Source organism: Rhodnius prolixus, unplaced genomic scaffold (assembly GCF_049639745.1).
Source record: "Rhodnius prolixus isolate KJV_2025 unplaced genomic scaffold, Rpr scaffold_12, whole genome shotgun sequence".
NCBI lineage: Eukaryota > Metazoa > Arthropoda > Insecta > Hemiptera > Reduviidae > Rhodnius > Rhodnius prolixus.
The window spans coordinates 9,428,960-9,448,289 of NW_027411635.1; the positions used below are offsets into that span (position 1 = coordinate 9,428,960).

Sequence of the window (19,330 nt, forward strand, 5' to 3'; positions counted from 1 at the left end):
TAATTCATAAGTTAAAGATTTATTTCTGCATCATTGATACACAAAATCTGGATGAAGCTCTTCTATTTTAGCATATATCTTGGGGGTAGCATCAACAGTGTCGAATCAAAAATGTAGCTAATCAAATTTGCAACAATTTATGGGATATTTCAAGCAAGGACTTCTTCAGGGCATATTAAGAAATAATAAGAATATAAAATACATTTTTACTTACATTTTTGTTTATTAATAAAGACATCTAAGGAACTTCATATTTTTATTTTTTAATTTTGAGTTTATCGTACATTGATTAACTAATTTTTAAACTGATGCCCTAATCGAAATTTTAATTTGATCTATACATTTATTTTAATTTATACATTATTCTAAAAATGTATCCTTACATTTTTTATTTTCTATTTAAATAATATAATTTATATATCACAAAAATGTTTTTGGGCTCAATTTACAATTACATTTATTCATAAAACATAAAAAAAAGAAGATTTTTTGGAGAAATAAAAAATTATAAACTAGTCAGTTCATTCCAAATGCATTTTTTGGTGCATTTGCTACAAGACTCGCCAAACGCCAAAGAGACGATGAGCTAGACATCTTTAGATTGTGGCATTTTTTTTCAAAAAAAAACAGATTACTAGTAGTGCAATTTTTGTTTGTTTTTTTTAAATTGCATTTTGTACAAAAAAATACACCTGTTAATGTTTGCTGACCTCTCAAATGCGAATTGTTACGAGTAATGTACATTTAATACAATTTCAAAAATTTAGGGAAATTTGAGTCCATTAAATTGCGGTACTAGTAACTTGTTCACAACGTTTTTTTTTTCAAAAACATTTGGAGGTGATTTGCTCGAACATAATTTTTTTTTATTTTTAAGTGATTTAAGGCGCATCACCATCTGAGGTTATTGGCGCCCAAGAGCTTATTTCAGTGTACTGCCGGCCTCCTGACAGTGTTCTCTGGTTACAGACAACCGGAGACTGTTAGAAGCTCCTAGAAAGAGAAAAATCTAAGGGGCCAGCAGCTGAAGTATTTGAACCCCGAGAACTCCGCGTGGGAATCCAATACTCTAACCGCATAGCTAATCCCTTTCCCTTCGAACATAATCTACATCGGAGTTTCTTTGTAAACTTTGAATACACAAAACTTTGGATTAGAAGATGTTTGCTGGGGTCGTTACTAAAGTAGGAGTGAGTTTTACTTGTTTCTTTCTGATACTTTAAGGTGGACAGCTGTTAAACTCAAAATCTGCTTAATTGCTTGATACCCATCAAGAAGCTAATGAAACTAAATTAGGTTTTTAAAAATTTCCACAAAATAAAATATAAAGTACACAAAATTTAGCCCAAATTTAATGTATACGTAATATTGCACAATTGAGACAATATAGAGAATGTATTCGTTTAAATTACTACACTAAAATACATGGCAATTTTATCAAAGTTACAGTGGTACTAAAAAGTGCCCAGCTTCATGTTCCTCATAATGATTCAGTTAATTATAGTAAGAGATTTATTTAGTGAACGCATATTACTTTAGTTGCACGATTAGTGCGAAGATTAAGAGCATTATTTTAGTAAAAAAAAGGACACAGTATTTATCTTTAAGCCTAAATTCACTGTATTTCCTAAATTCACTTGGTAAAATCTACGCATAAATAAATTAGTGTAGTAAATACAGTTCTTTAAAAAAAAAATACACTAAATAAAATAAATTAATTAAAAATATATTCGTATAAATACATAAATATTAAAATAATACACTATGTACAACTTTAAATTATACAAAAATATACAACATCACAAAATTTGTCACTATTATTATCATTAGGTAATACTTCTATAAAATCATATTTTATCAAAAGTTCGAAGGTTGTACTGGCTACAATTTTGTCCATAATTTTGTTCACTAATTTTGAACCAAACTATATATATTTTATTTTATTTGTCTCCACAATTTATTTGGTAAAACAATATTTCAAAAAATTATACTATAAATTTTAGTTCCTTGTTAAAATTTTAAAGGAATTAAAAATTATAATTACCCTAAATATCTTACACAAATTGATCCAAACCAATATATGTTCAATAACAAGTTATCTACATCTGCAGGCTCCTGTCATTGAAAGTTGATGAAAGAAAATCCAAATTTGATTAGTTCAGTACCGATTTTCAACTTACTAGTCCGAACCTACAAAATTAGCGAAGTGGAATCGATTTTTTTTATAGTTTTCAGCAATTATTGGTATCAAATGGTATAACTTTAAACTTAACATTATAATTTTTAAATCAACTACTTTTGATATGTTTCAAAAATATTACGTATACTGCGGTAAATGAAAATGAACGCAAATATTTTGTTCACTTCGGCAAACCGGCACCATTTTGCTAAGATTTTATTAATTATCTGAAAAAATATCACATAAAATAAAAAATATATTTTTTTAATAAATTATAGTATTTTATTATAGTCATACAAAAATTCCCATGTAAAGTAGGGGAATCTATACAAAAAATGACCCCCTGTTCTAGGGAAAGGTACCTTAAAATGAGGCATAAATTCTGACAATAGTTCGGGTCAAAGACAATTGCATAGATCTGAATAAGGTATTCCAGTTGATAAAAAATTATTCATGTTTGGACGTAAGTCCAAGATTACCCCAAAAATACACCAACTTTAATAGTACAGCAAATCATAAAGCTATCAGGAATCCGGCCGACTTCATAGAGCTTAACCAATTCCCTTGGAAATTCAGACATGAATTCAAAAGCTTTAGATTCAGCGTGGCAAAAAAAGAATTTCCTGATGATTTGAAGTCAAAGTGATTGTAACAAGCTACTGGTTAAAACTATTCTCTTAACCTAAAAGCATGTGGATCCACTAGTGGCAAAGTGAACTTCAAAACGGGTTAACTTCATGATTTACACATCTAACTGTTCTCAGAGAAATTTTTCGTACTCAGATAACTAATTGAACATACTTTCCTATTGTAGTTTTTATACAATTTACTTCGTAAGTTTAGTTTTAAAAGTGTAAATTGTGCTACAAATTTTACGAGAAGTTATTTTTTTGAATTTAGCTGTAATTCTGTTAATATCATACACAAAACTATTTTTTTCCCAAAATTTGAAAAGTAAAATATTACTATAAATATGGTTATGCTATTAATTACGCTTATTTATAAGAACACGAATTTTGTTGTAACTACGTTAATACTTTATACAAGTATTCATAACCATCTACTAAGTAAAATTAGTGTAAGTATTGTGCTAAAAAGTTTCTGACAATTTGGGAGTATTTTAATTTTGAGTACTTGCAATTCTAAAAATATAGTACAATATTTGACCAAAACTAATTACGCCATTTACTAGTAATATCTGTTAATCTCTTCCACAAACTTGAATCAAGAGAGATATTTATAATGATAATTTATTTAATATTGTTAATATAAAAATTACGCCATGCAATTTATATGACAATTTAGAAGGCTTGGATTTGGTTTAATTCTGTCAATTTGGAATCAAGATATTCTATACACAATTTTTATTAAAACTTTACGTTTAAGTAGACATGAATATGGTTTTAATTCTGTTAGTCCCTTTTACAATCTAACAAAAACACAAAATTAAAGTAAAAATTGCGTTATAAATTTTTATGTCAGTTTATGTAAACACAAATTTTGCCGTAATTCTGTTACAAAAAAAAAAGTTTTTTAAAAAAAATTCAACTTGACTGTAGAAATTTATCACTAAAGATAAATTTAAATTGTGCTTTAAATTTTGAGTTAGTTTCTGGAGACTTGAATTTGACTTTTTAATATAGTTAATATTTTAAACCATTTGAAACAAAAGCTATTTTTCATTTTATTTTTATAATTTTGTTGTTTTTTTTAAACAATTTTTTGTAAGAATTGTGCTATACAATTTATAACAGATTAGTGGACTTTTATTTTTAGAGGAAAGCTATTTTTTTTTAGCACAATTTACTGAAAGCAAAATTTACTGCAAACATTAAATTATAAATTTTGTAAAAAAAAAATCTATTAAATAAAGATAACTGAAAAATTGTGGCTCAAATTTTGTGATTTTGTTTTTCACATAAGCTAACTGAAATTTTTCTGAAAATGTAGGAGGTCTTGAATTTTGATGCGATTTTATAATTTCGTAAACTATTTACTGAGGTAAAAATTATGGTATTAGGAACACTTGAATCTCGTAATTCTGGTTACACTATTTGATACCAGCAAATTTGTTTTTTTACATAATTTACGTAGTAAACATTGCAAAATTAAAATAGTTTCAAGAGAAATGAGATTTGGTGGCAAACCTACAGATTACTTGAGTGCAATTAGTTTGCGCGTTTGCTTCTTTTTCTTCAATCTCTCTCTTTGAAGTTCAAACTTACTTTTGTGGTGGTCACCTACTGTATTATACTTCTTTACTACTGTATTATACTATTATATTCGTGAGTACTTTGTTAGCTTCCTCGTTTACTTTCAAGATTACACCACCAGTAAATTAAGTGATCTATGCGAATGAAATAATGACTGAGTTTGCAATTAGGTCAATTTTGAGTCTGTAATTGAAAGAAAAAAAAATCAAAAACGTCTGAAACGCTGCTACAGAAGTGTATGAAGCAAAGACGGCAATGATTTTTTCAGTAAGCTTGGTCCGGACGCCATTAGAACCCTTGAAATCAGCACTTCAGATGCCTTCTTGCAGAAACGCATCTTTACACACTAGCACAAGAAAGAAAGTAGTAGGCATGCTTCCCATAAGCTTACTAGAACAACTTACTAAGCTTTAAGAAGCCGTACGCTGGACCTAAAGGGGTTTTTTACAAAAAAAAAAAACAAGTTTTTGGTCAATCTAATTTCCAATAAATGCGATAGAAAACTATAGTTTCTTTCAGACAATCTATAAAAAACAATGGATTAGATCAGAAGCCGACGTATCCCGGAACAGAAAAAACGGGAGAACAAAAAAATGACGCTTGTGTAACTAGAATTACGAGTGCATCAAATTCTATTTGAACAGGTAGCTCTAACTCTAAGTTTGAAGTAGCATTTTGTCACAAAAATAACTTGGTGAAGTGAGAAAGCCATTGTTGGGCTCACAGTATACACTTTTTGTTTTGTGTAATACCCTAAAATTTGATCACAATTTTGATGGCACTTTCTATTTTGAGGGCATTGGTTTTTTTTTTTTTATTTAAAACAATATATAAGTTTGATTTAGCCAGCTTTTAATTGTTATATTGTGATGGAAATTTTCTATTTTATATTTTTACACAGCAGTGACTGGTTGTAAAAAATTATATTGCGGTTGACAATACATGGGTGTATGTGTTGGCATATAGGATATAGTTGGATTATAATATACCTGCGTTAATCTTACCGGTTCTTCTGGTGATATTAAACTCTCTATGTCGAATGGTCGTTTTTTAGGTTTTGCTGTGGTTTCTTGTTGTAGTATTGTTGTAGATACTGTTTTAGGCTGTTGTTCTTGATGTAGCTGTTGTTGTTGTTGATTTGTTGGATTGATGATTCTATTAATGTTGACCAAAGCTTGTAGTTCATGTTCCAGTCTATCTTTATCTGATTTTAATAGTTTAAAACGTTTTCTTCTCCTTAATAATGAACCATTTTCAAACATATCCAATGCAGCTGGATGTAATGTCCAATAGGCGCCTTTACCAGGCCTGTCCGGCCTTCGGGGTATTTTAACGAAGCAATCATTAAATGATAGATTATGCCTTAAAGAATTCTGCCATCTTTGCGTATTCCTACGATAATATGGAAATCTATCGGATATAAATTTATAAATATCAGCTAATGGTAGCATCTTATCTGGGCTATTCCAAATTGCCATGGCTGTCAATGAAATATATGAATAAGGTGGTTTTTGCTCACCATATGATTCCCGGCAAGGGCGAGGCATTGTCCCTTAAATGTAATTACTTTCAAGAACTGAGCAAAAATAAAAGTATCTTAACTCACATATTGTACACAACAAAATACAAACATTGTTCTTTCATCATTGTTTTTCTACACACTGACACAAACGGACAGAAGCACCAAATAAAAACCTATCTGACTACCAACAAGCTTCACGATGTAAGCGTACACACTTATCAAAACACAATATAAGGTGGCCTCAAGTTACCAGCTATCCCCACCTTCAATAACCACCTCCAGATTTTGATGAGGTAACGCCTACTGTTTTTTTTTTTGTTTGTTTTGCTTTGACCACGCCTACTTTCGTCGTTAAAGCAGTTACTACCCACCACAAGACCACGCCTTGAAACTAAATTCATATTCTTCTTTATAGAGAGAACTCCAGTGTTTCAATACAATCTAACTCAAAGTCTAATCCAAGCCAGTAAATATTTTTGGTAAATAATGAGTACAACTTTCTCTTTAGATTCTAAATTTCAGATTAATTTATTAATAAATATTAATATTATGTAATAATTAAAATCTTAAAAATTAATGTAACAATATAAACTTTATAAAACCATATTATAACACTGAAAAGACCCCTCAGAAGTAAGGTGGTGGCCTCTTCACTAGCATTGCCCTAAAAACAAAATTGGAAAAATTATAATTTTCTCATAACAGAGCGCAGGGATCGAGTGACGGCCAACCTGTGCAACAACCTTAGTTTGAATGAAAAGCGTAAGCTATTCAAGTTAAAAAAAAAAAAAAACATATATCTTTAAATTTAAGACCATAGCTCGGAATCTTCTCGAAAGATGTCAGCTTTGTAACCATAACAGGCGGCAAGATATGTACCATTTCCTTTGGAAATGCACCCCTTTTTGTCAGAATTTCGTTTGTTTCATTTAAATTAAATGCATTCTGTTGAGAGATGAATTATTTTCGTTTTTATCAGGACAAGAACATCCTCGTCCTTTACTCTAATATAAGTCCGCCACGCCTGGTAGGTTAGATATGTATTACAATGTCTTCATTTCTAACCCGTTTATGGAATTTAAAAGTATCTAAATTTTTGTCATTAGTATATTTTATTAGATATTTACTTCTTTCAGTTTTTTTCTTTTGTTACATAATTACATTTTTCAGGCGAGCTTTATGTCCTATTAACAAATTAGGTGTCGCGGACGGTAATAACTAAATACCTTACTAAACTGTAAAGTCCTTTGATCAACCATTAAATAAAATCCAAGGTCTAGAGATTGGGGAATCGAACCCAGTACCACAATACATATTAGCTTTATAGGTCTCGCCTCTAACCGCTCGGCTACCGTGGCGCCTTACAATAATTTTATATAATTTACCTCATTTTATGAATTATTTATTTATTTATTATTATTTTATTATAAAAATTGTTCTTTTGTTTCTTTAATTTCAATGAACTCTGGCAGAAGCAATGCCATTGCTATTTATATTTTATACAAACTTGTTTTATGTTTTTTTAAATAAAATAAATACTATTATTATTAAGAATGGAGCAAATAAAACGACGTGTTTTTAATTTATGTACAAAAGTTAGAAAAAGTCGTAGTACAGATTTTTTGAGGCAATCTCAAATAAAATGGAATAATCCATTCAGTGGAATGTCACTTTTGGTGAAGATATTCTCTTTGAACTTTGAATTTCAGCTTCATATTTAACCCTACTTCATAATATATAAGTGATAACACTGAAGCTGTAATCAAGAGGGGAGAGGTTCCGCCTCCTTCATCAATAAGTGCCCATAATCGAATTCTTTATAGAAAATGTTACTAATAAAAGTTATAGAGTTACATGGTCAATAGGAAAGAAAATCATTGCAACCAGTTACGATAAAATCACAAAAAAATAGAAAAATTCCGTCTGTAAAGTATACTATTTTCGGTTAACGATATTTTAACCGCTAGGTTTCAGTCGTGTCGCAAGTTTACTTTCTGACAAGAGTGACAAATACTTTTTTTTTTCTTTTCATTCTTGAAGTGTCCTCATCAAAGGCTTAAAAACGATGGGTCCGTCATACTTAATAATGTGTTACACGGATAGTTTCAGATAGCATAATTCCAGAGAGCACTTGGCCTAGACTTAGCTTCAGAGCAGATCATTATTGGAGTTGCTGAAAGTACTAAATTCTAGCGTTTTCATCTTGAAATTCATGCTGGAATGTTGCAAGATAACTGTAGAGGAAGTGGTGGTAATTATGGAGCCCTATAATATTTTGGCGGCAAGTGATCATGTGTTAGCAGTATTTGGCTCAAATTGTCGCTAGATAGCACTAGTGTGCAAAGCAGGTGGTTGGTTCAGTTGCTACTGTTATGTTCATCATGAAATTTTTCAATTTTTGTTTTATCAGTTCTTCAAAACTTTAAGAAGGTAAGTTCAAACTGTTATTTTTATTTTGTTATCAAAATAGTGCTAGTTATCTGCACTATATGTTGGTTTAAAGGGATGTATTGCAGCGATTTTCATTTTTGAATCAGTTGTTATGTCTCCCAATTTTTATTTGGTGACAAATCAAATCCAACATAGCGATGTTTGATTTATGGAACCCCAAGGGTGCCTGTACTCATATTACATACACTCGCAGTAGAAAAATTTGATGGAGTTCCGATACTGCAAGCATTACAAGCAAAACATTTATATTTTTTGGGGGAAAAAAATGATGAATGTAAAATTGGGCTAAAAAAAAAGCTGTCAAAATATTCATTGTACCTAAAACCACTCAACGGCGACTTTCAATAAGGTGTTCCATATTACCAGCACCTCAAGTCAGAGGCACCACTTTCACTTTTTACATAAAATTGAAGGTTGCTCATCTAGTGGTTGGAGGAGAGTGAATTTCAAAACAATAGTGCAAGACAAAATAGTAAAGCTAATAATTACCAGAGAAAGCTATACAATTTTTTTTGGAATTTCTAGCATTGGTAAGTCAAAAAAAAAGAAGGTTTCCATAATGCCACCTCTTCCTCTATTATTTAAATCTGCTTATCACAATTACTACATGCTTACTAATACATACACTTTAAACCATGCTCATTTCGGAAGATTAGTGATCATCCCTTTAAGAAAGAAACCTCCTGTTTCTCTATATTCGGCTTATCATTTATTTAGTACATTTTTTGTTATCAATGTTCTAATATCAGTTCCTAGTTATTCATCTTCTTCTTAGTCAATCCTCGTTTACCTTTCAGTGTCGAGGTCTAGTTATTCATAATAAATAGTTCATAAAATGAGGTAAATACCATGTAATTATTGTAAGGCGCCACGGTAGCCGAGCGTTTAGAGGCGAGACCTATAAAGCTAATATGTATTGTGGTACTGGGTTCGATTCCCCAATCTCTAGACCTTGGATTTTATTTATTGGTTAATAAAAGGGCTTTACAGTTTAGTACGGTTTTGTTATTTCCGTCCGGGACACCTAATTTGGTAATTGAACGTAAAGCTCGCCTGAAAAAATAGGCATTACTTTATCATGTAATTATGTAACAAAAGAAAAAAACTGAAAGAAGTAAATATCTAATAAAATATACTAATGACAAAAATTTAGATACTTTTAAATTCCATAAACGGGTTAGAAATGAAGACATTGTGATTCATTTCTAACCTACCAGGCGTGGCGGACTTATATTAGAGTAAAGGACGAGGATGTTCTTGTCCTGATAAAAACGAAAATAATTCATCTCTCAACAGAATGCGTTAATTTAAATGAAGCAAACGAAATTCTGACAAAAAGGGTTGCATTTCCAAAGGAAATGATACACATCTTGCCACCTGTTTTGGTTACAAAGCTGACATCTTTCGAGAAGATTCGAGTCTTTGTCAAGCCATGGTTTTAAATTTAAACATATATGTTTTTTTTTTAATTTGAATAACTTACGCGTTTCATTCAAACTAAGGTTGTGCCATATTTAACATTAAGTGCAACATTTAACTGAATTAAATTTGAAAGACACTATTTATTCTGAGCTAACCCAAGATAAATACGCACTCTGTACTGAATTTCGTTTTTATTTCGATTCTTACAGAGTAGTGTTGACAATAAATGTAGTTTTGTAAATTGATGTTTTGACATTAAAATGAAACTGCCATATTTTGCTGCATTATTTTTTTATTACAAAATTATGCATAAAAAAATTAAATTGTTTCATATGCTCATTAATATTTTAAATAACACATTCACACACATTTCCCTTCATGTGTAGCGTATGACGGGAACTTTAGAATTCTCTAAACTGATTAATCAACCTCTGATGATAGGTGAAAATCTGGTCAGAAACATAAAAAGCAAACGAATTTAGTACAAATACCTTGTCCAAACAACTCCTATCAACATTAAAACCCAACTGTAATTCTGGGATAATTTTATTCGCGGCAGCTTATTTTCCCATCTTTCTCAATACTATTTGACTTAAGATTATAGAGAACTTATTAATGCACTTGTGAATAACCGAATTTCCCAATATTTGTCAACACAGGTAACAATTTTTTTGAGCAACTTGAAAAATATTTATCAAATTAGATCACCTCGTTAAAATCTGTCCTGTTTAAGTTTTGTTTAAAAAATTTTATACAGCAACCAGTTTCATGGCAAATTCTTATAGAAGTTGTAATTTAATTATTTTTGTTTAAATTACCAGGCAACTTGAAGCTAGATTGAAGCCTCATTAGCTATTATGAAATACTCAAACGCCATTCGGTTAAACACTTTCAAATTTTATTTGAAATCAAAAAATAAGGGATGGAGATTAACAATGGAGTCTTTGCCAGTGCACTGCCAGCCAACGAACATGTTCTCTCATTTGAGAGGCAACACTGTTAATCGATGGGCAGTGATATGTAAGAAGTTTAAGAGAAAATATCCCTTCTTTTGTGCATCAACTTCTAGGTTACTTACGTAAAACAATATTTGAATTTTGGATCTACTCCTTGACCTAGCTTGCATATCCAGAGCTGGTCTTCTCTGATTACCATTTTCCATTCCATGCCTTACTTTTCACGTAATTTATTTTGAACCTTTTTTTTTTTTATTTAAGGCGCGTCATCACCTAAGGTTATTCGCGCCCAGAGTTTTTTTCATTGCATTGCCAGCCCATGGACATGTTGTCTCGTTACAGACAACAATGACCATATCCGGACAGTGAGATGTAAGAAGCTCCTAGAAAAAGAAAATCTGAGGGCCAACAGATTGGATTCGAACCCGTGATCTCCGCGTTGGAATCCAGTATTCGGTAGCTAATCTCCTCTTATTATTCTAAAAGGTAATTAGCATAAATAAAAAACTTGTTTGGCGAAAAATTTATTAAAATTTTGAACTATAAAATTTGGATACTCAAGTTAATCTATGGTCTGGCACATGAAACTCGAAACTCTAGAAGCAATTAGTGATCATGATTGATCAATAAAGCTAGGTGTTTTAATATTGCCCCTGTGGGGCATCATACTACTGTCCATGCTACTGTCTCTCGAACATAAAATCATGAGAGACCGTGGTTCCTTTGGCTGATAAAGCCTAAACCAAAGCGTTATGGTGCCTAAAGTTGTTTGCTTTTTAAGAATTTCAAGGATCCTTGTATTCTTAAGATCTTTAAGTTCGCTTTGTACAGAATCCAATTCTGTGTCCCACAAACTGTAATCAAAAACAAATACATTTACTTTTTGAAGAACTAGATACATTTATATTCAAAATAAGATGATCACAGGATGAATAAAAAATTAAATCTGGTACGGATTAATTAACGTAACTTTTTTTTTCAACAGTTTCCAAGGATATAAATTTTAAATTGTCTATAAGCTTTAGCAAACACTACTACCACAAACAATAAATTAGTAAATAATTAGCACAACCACAAACAACCATCGTAAAATGACTGTTTACATGCAAATGAATCAGAACTGCTTCAATTCATAATCAAAACATAAAAATGTAGAATGACAGTCACGACATTCTTTAACTTCAAAATAATTAAATTATAAATGCTAAAATTCCATTAAACCAGGATTAAAGAGTCAATATTATCGCAATTTAGTCTAATGTCAGAATATTTACGAGTCCAATAATCAATTTAAAATGACATTTTGGAAAATACTTTTAAATTGTAGGCATTTAGATGTTTTTAAAGAAAATTCAAGCGACCGTTTTTGAAAAAAACTCATAAATCTATTTAGTATTGCAGCACTCCTTTAATCTGTACAATAAATACTTCAGAAGGAACACATTTGAGGGAAATCTAATTTAGTATTACTGGAGAAGCTACCTCCCCCCCTCAAAAACTATTTTCCTGAGAAAATTTTTAAATAAGTGATAATATAAATGATCACTTATATAATTGATATTATATAAGTGATAATTTTACATATACATATATTGTATACTATTGATAATAGGAATAAATTGTTTAATAAATAAACTTGTTTGGTGCATTGAAAAAAATATATATGTATAAATTGCTTTAGTTAAGAGCATGAAGTCGTCCTTCCAGTTAATGGATTTCGTCCGAAATGTTAAAATATCCGAAGCGGCACTAGTACTAATAAAGAATACCAAGTTTGATTCGTGTAGGGCACAATTTAGTCAATTTTTTAAATGCAAATTTCAACATGCTTCCACATGTTGTATCACAGTTGCAAAAAAAGAAAAAAAAGGGTAATTTTTGAGAGTTAATACCAAATATCTGAGCTCTGAGAAATCTGGTCTAATAGCTTGAAGATAAAGCCTCAAGTAAATTTCTACAATCAGTAGAGTAGCAAGGATAACTCCTGGTTTTACAAGAGAACACCTTTCTAGGAGAGATGAACTGTAGCTCTAGCTCTTTTATGCTAACTTTTTTGTAAACTTTTGCACGCAACTTTGGTTGCAATAGAGAAAGGGCAAACATGCTGTTAAGTCACTGCCGAAGAGACGGGCCTCAAGACATTAGATATTCCGCCCTGTCTTATTCGGAATTTCCAATTAATTCTCAGGACAAAGCGCCACACTAATTAATAATAACATACACACTTTCTGAACATGGCATTGACCATCTTGGGAGATTTGAGATTTGTTTGAATCGATTAGAACCGACTCCAAATCTTAGAACTTATCCTAATCTAATAATGTATTCCCATACATTGATTCAACAGGAAAAGAAGGTTCCAACGAGCGTTCCAGCTATTGGAAAACATAGAATATCTCCTGATCTGGAGAATATGGCTTGAGATTTCAAACATGAATCTGATTATTGAAATTAATTAAAATACTTACAAAAGCTCTGAGGCGCTGGCCTTTCAGAGTTTTTCTTGCTCAAATTTTGAGAAAAAGGTGTTTGCTTTTTTCATTATCAAATAAATACATGAAAATCCGGCGTCTATAACTGTTAGAAAAATGGCTTCTATATAATCAATCATATTTTTGGTAGTATAATCAGTAACAATTCCGCACAATATTAAGTGAGTAAAAAATTTTTAGATTCTGAAACAAAAACATTACAAGGTATATTTCTTAAAAAAGCTGAAAGAGTCTAAGTTTATTTTAAAAAAGAAATCGACTGATCTACCTGTCATGCATTACCGTACATCCTCGTATACTACCAACTATCAACTGTTGTCTTACCAAGCAGAAGATTCCTGAAATGGAGATGTTTAAGTAAACGGGATGCTAAATTTGATATTTTTGCGACTTTTTGGTTAGAAATATTCTGTTACAAACACAGAACAAGCGATAAAAAAAACGTTATGCCCCAAAACATTTAATTCAGGTGAAAACTCAATGAAAAACATTTAATTATCGCTATACCTCCACCTATTCCTATGAGGAACCCCGCCGGAAGAAGTGGACGAGCCACTTCTTCAAGGACCTTAGCGTCCTTTTTTTATTTAGTAGGAATCAAACAGCGTTTCAGGAAGAGAACTATACCTCCGCCTAGCGCCCAAAGCGCAATTAAATGGAGTTAAAAGACTAACAAGCCTCCAAGAATTTATATTTTTAAGAATCGTATATGGACATACAAGCATATCCTATGAGATAATCTGTTTGTTTGCTTACATTCAACCTACTTCAATGACTTTGAAAGATAATGTGATTCTATATTTACACGAAAGAGAACTCATCGCATAAACACCCTAAACATTGGAAACATGCGGCGCTAGATTTCAGCTGTGCTTCAGAAACAGAGGAGAATTTGCGAATACTCTAATGGAAGTAAATGCGAATACTAAGTTGATAATTTTAATTTTTGAGAATATCTTGATATTCTCAACTTCTTGAAGTTGAACTGTAAGCGGGAAAGAAATTAGAAATATATTTTAGCTGCAATAGGGTACATGTAAATCATCAAGGAAATTTAGCTGCAGGCGCACTTGCGAAACAAGCTGTCCAGAACTAGGGATTAGAAGAATCATGCTGCAAGGTGCCTAAATCCTATTTTAAAAATACGCTTTCTGAAAATCGTACTGAGCAGAATGTCTCGGATAAAGCTGAGAAGAATAGCCACCCGAAGTACTTCTCTTTTGTAGTTAGTCGACCAAACATGTCCTCCACGAATTCTTTATAACCTAAGCCTTGGGCATCCATGGGAAAAATAGAACATACCTTCACGGGTTCAAATTAATAAACGATCCGTCCTGTTTGGAAGATAAAGCAGCAAAATTCGGAACACAATTTTACAGTGCGTGCAATTTAAATTTCAGAGAGAATCGCTGAATAAAGAAGGCTTTCTTTGGCCAAGAACAACGAATTATTTGGCACGTGAACAGCTGTGTAAGTTGCAGAAGACCCACCTGTACTAATTTTCCTGTTAATAAATGCGTCTTCTTCTTTATTAAAAGTTTTTTCTCTTCTGGGCACAATTTGTGTTTTTCCTTTCTCCGTATAGCTTCTTAAGCGTTATTAAATAGCCTTTTTTTTCATCTTCTAAATTTGCTTTCCTTTCTTTCTTGATTTCAGCCCAGTTAGGTTAATTGATTTTAAGTCTGAAATTTGGGAATACAGATAGATAAAAACATAAACACATTCCCGATTATTTTTAATGATACATTTAGTAATTTTGGCACATCAAACGAACATTTTCCTTAGGAAAATAATTTTATGTTGGAACATCTGACTTTTTGTCAAATGCGATATTTTGGCATGTATTAAAAATATATTAAATAAAAAACCTTTCACGAACTTTAACTGCGCTCAGTGATGTTCCAAAAATATTCCTTTGTGATTCAACTGTTGTAAGACACCTTTCTGCCAGCTCGTACCATTCCTGGCTTTGCAATTAACTTTACCAAACAACCTTCTCTTACAGCAACTGATTAAATTTTTTTGTAATTCATAATTAACAGCAAACAAAAAAAAAGTCAACTTCAACATTTACGTGTCCATTTGCTTCGCTGTGAGAAAGTAATTGTGCTGAGGGAAGCCGTTTGAGGGAAACTGCTCTCCCAGGACCCCACTAAAATTAATATTCCCTGAGAACAAGTTCAACAAATTGATAAGCATATCATATATAAAATTCAAATTCAAATGAAACTGAAAGTAACAACTAAAGAATTTGACGTAATCGCAATACTTCGTCTTGCTCTTAAGAGAAATTGGAATCTAGTTGGAAGATTTGCATAACGACCTTTACTCATACAACTCACAAGGTTCTACTAGTACAACAGTTTAGTGAACCATCTGTAATAGTTTATTACTGTTTATTATAACAGGTCCAACCGAAGTCTAGTCAGAAATAAGATAAAATTACAAGGATTTGATGACACTGAACTTGGTACACTTTCTTGGTGGGAGAAAATGAGATAACTTCACCGAAGCTGGTACTGGAATCGCTTACATGTTGCTTATTGCCAAAGGAATGGTAGAGCAAGGGACCTCAACATCTTGCATAAAGACGCCTTACATCAGTTAATCGTAACTGACTATACTTCCAGCATGATATAGGCATAAATGTGAAGTAAAATTAAAATCAAACAATAATATAGTCAGTAAATATGAAAAAACAAATTACCTTCGAAAATTCACATGAAACGCAAAATTTTATTATAATCAAATAACAAAATTGAAAAAATATACACTTGCAGACATCTTTAAAAAATAACCTACTTTTAAAAAAATCGTTTATTTGAAAAGTTGTGTTAAACTGGTACTTGCATATTGTTAGGTAGTTTAAACTTGTTTTACCATTCATGCCAGTGTTAATGTATACTTCTCTACAAGACTTTTCAGTACGGCTAAGAAGTAAAACAAAAGATATTACTGAAATTTACATTTCTATAAAACTGAATTTCGGAGGCCAAAATGTGATCTCTAACATCTACTTGTGGCCTCCACGTATCTGCTCCTACGATCATGCTAATAAAGACTTTAAGGAAAGGAGGTATTCCTAGGTGGCTGAGGGGTGAGCAAAGGGAGCCATCCTCGAAATAACTAGGAAATAATTGGACGAGATTAGTGCATTGGCACTAATTGATGTCATTATTTGAATTTGCAATAGTGTGATTATCCCAGACTTCAGGCCCCAGCCAAAGAGCCCGACTTTCTTAATTTGCAAAAGTCATGCTCCAGAATACCAGGTGTCATTGAAGGTAAGTGATGTATTGTCAGCAGAAAATGATTATCACCGTCTGCTAGCCCTCCGCTCTTCCTACAACCTTTGTGTAGTACCTGGGTAGGTTCTAGGTTCTGGGTAAGTGGAGGAGGACACCCTTCTTTAGAAGCAAATGTGAGTGGTCTTCATCTGGTACGTAATGTTAACCCTAGATATAAAAAATAAAAGTCATAATACCTGTAATGAGCTTGACATCTGTAATTTTTTTGGTCTTCACTGCTCTACTGTTCATGTTTTTCCGATTTTTTCTTCGGGCATCGCAAATATTTTTATCACATAAATTTGTTTTTCTTTGTAGTCCAAACATTTTAACTAATTAAATTATAAAGCTGGTTTTAGAAAATCACACCAATAATTGTTACCTAAAATCAAAAGTAATTTACTCAACTTATCAGAGTTAAAAGGGATTGGAAACTTCTGACATTTACCGAATCTTTGATATTAAAAATGAAGTAAAGAGAAGAGAAACAGAATACATTTACAAAAAAAATACAAATACAAATATAGTAATAATTAAAAACAAAGAAAGAGGACATTTACGAGAACCAGTCAAATCAAACACGAATAAAGTTTTAGAAATGGATATTTCCATACTTTGGGGTGACATTACTTTTCTCAACAAAAATGAAAATTGGAACATTATTACACACAATAGAAAAAAATAAGAAAAGACTCGATGAATGCTTAGAATTTTTCATAGCTAAGAATGTAAGATTACAATATTTTAAATGAAGCTTTTAAGGTTATATTGTATAAAGTAAAAAATGATCAGAAAAGAACCATGGGAAGACTTAATATTAATTAAAAAACTTTACTTACTTTTTTTTAAAAAAAACCCATGAATGGTCAAATGCAAACAGATGTGATTACACCTTCATTAGCTTGAATATTTACATATAACATTAAATAAACCGCAATCAAACGTCTAATCACCATTAAACTGACAGCTCAAATAAGATCATTGCGTTTTATGCACAGGAGTGTAGGAAGCAAACATACCTTAATTTCTAAATATTAAGTTTATTTGGAAGAATGAGGAAAAAGAAGTTGATGATTTTAAAACTATTGCAATGTATGGGTGATGTATCATTAAATTTGGAGAGTAAAGGGATAAAAGTGGGAATGGGAACGTTTCTAGGCAACGAAGCACAACAAAAGCCAATGCTGAGTATATCAAAACTGTTCACCCATTCTTTTTGTTTTTTACCGTAGAATTTTGTTTTATTAATTGTGACAAATATTATAAACATAATTATATATCGGCCCTTACCTGTCCTTAATACTGACTATGCAGACTCTGTTTTTAATTTCTTTAGATTTACGAATAGTTTATAAGAAGGACATCCAAGCTCTAGCCACCTACATATATGCTCTACGGAACACCTTTGAAAGTGCTAGGAGGGTTTTTCCAGCAAGTTCTCCACCGTAAGTAATAAACAAGTTACTTTAAAACTTACAAGAACACTTGAGGCAGCTCAAGCCTACAGCACTGAAATATCATGGTTCCTCAAAATGTTTCGTCCATCCAGTACAAGAGTACCCAGTCTTCATACTACTTGATCAGGTGATACCACATCAACAACCACCCTACGAAAGACCTATTCATGAAGTCAAGAGTTTTCAGAAGTTCATGTACTTTAAGGTTAGAGATTCGATTTAACGGATCAGCATCGATCGATTAAAACCAAATACGCGAGTCTAGAACCAGAACCACCAGCGGTGGAACTACTTAGTGATCTACGAACGGTTCAGGATTCTCCCACGACGAAACGCTCTCGCTTTGCACGCCATATTCGATTTCCAATGCGTTTCGAAGATTGACCTCTTCACTGGGAGCGGGGTGTGTGGCACCCTCGGTTGTTGTGTCACGAGCGAGCTCGCCCGTGTTTACGTTATGAACTGATTACTTTAACTGTCCATAGTTGACAATTATATTTTATTAATTTTATGTTCAATTCTACTGATTGCGAAAATTATATTTTGTATATGATGATTCGAAGTTTGGTGTTATTTGTTTCCCTAACCCTGACACTCTATACTCCCTCAAATATCTAAATCCATTTTTTTTGGTTTTTTAATATTTTTAGTTATTCTTGTTTTTACCTTTTTTTAATTATGATGGTAAGGGTATAAAATTTGCATCTTGCTTTAATTTTATTTTTTTTTTAAATATTTTGGGGTTTCTTCGCTTCCAAATTTAAATAACTTTTTTGTATAGATAAATATAAAAATACACGCCTATATGTGTCCATTGTTCATGGACTAAGTAGTGAAAGATGATTCCAATTCAATCATATTGAGATTCTGAAGCAAGATACTAAACGATTTAATTTTGGGGAGTGCATCAACTACGGCGTTAATTGGCACACAATTTTGTTCTTATTATGGTGACTCGAATTGAAATGTATACCATGTAATCTTTTCTAAAATGTAAAATTGTATGATGACATTTATATAATTTTAGAAATTTTATTTGATCTGTTTTGTTGCCAAAAATAACACTTGTGACAAATCGCTTTTTTTTTTTAATAAAATGTGATTTTATCTTTTATAGCAAAAGAAGAAAAAATAGTTGAAGTTCAGTATTTTTTCATGACTCTTTTTTGTGCAGTTTTTGACGATTAACCATTCATTATATAACTGTCCTTCCGGACAGGTTTAATAAATTATTTTTCTGAAATATGATTTACCTACTGGGGTATTTAGATGCCGTACATTCATGGTTATGTATTAACGGTGCACTTTGACTTTGACTCATCTAAGTGAAATCTCTTGTACTCAATCAGCT

The 19,330-nt window shown here is 31.7% G+C and overlaps 1 protein-coding gene and 1 long non-coding RNA gene across 2 annotated transcripts; both read right to left on the reverse strand.

Annotated features, from left to right (window-relative positions):
* Positions 1-205: 205 nt before the first annotated feature.
* LOC141461718 (fork head domain-containing protein FD4-like) lies at positions 206-6,241 on the reverse strand. Its single transcript, XM_074142988.1, has one exon. The coding sequence runs from the start codon at positions 5,937-5,939 to the stop codon at positions 5,286-5,288; it is 654 nt and encodes a 217-aa protein (XP_073999089.1). The 5' UTR covers positions 5,940-6,241; the 3' UTR covers positions 206-5,285.
* Positions 6,242-11,251: 5,010 nt separating this feature from the next.
* Positions 11,252-17,690, reverse strand: LOC141461700 (uncharacterized). Its single transcript, XR_012463011.1, has 6 exons — positions 17,362-17,690; positions 16,720-16,904; positions 14,726-14,917; positions 13,504-13,573; positions 13,212-13,418; positions 11,252-11,597 (listed from the first exon to the last, which is right to left on the reverse strand). It is a non-coding gene; the product is annotated as an uncharacterized lncRNA (long non-coding RNA).
* Between the last annotated feature and the right edge of the window lie 1,640 nt (positions 17,691-19,330).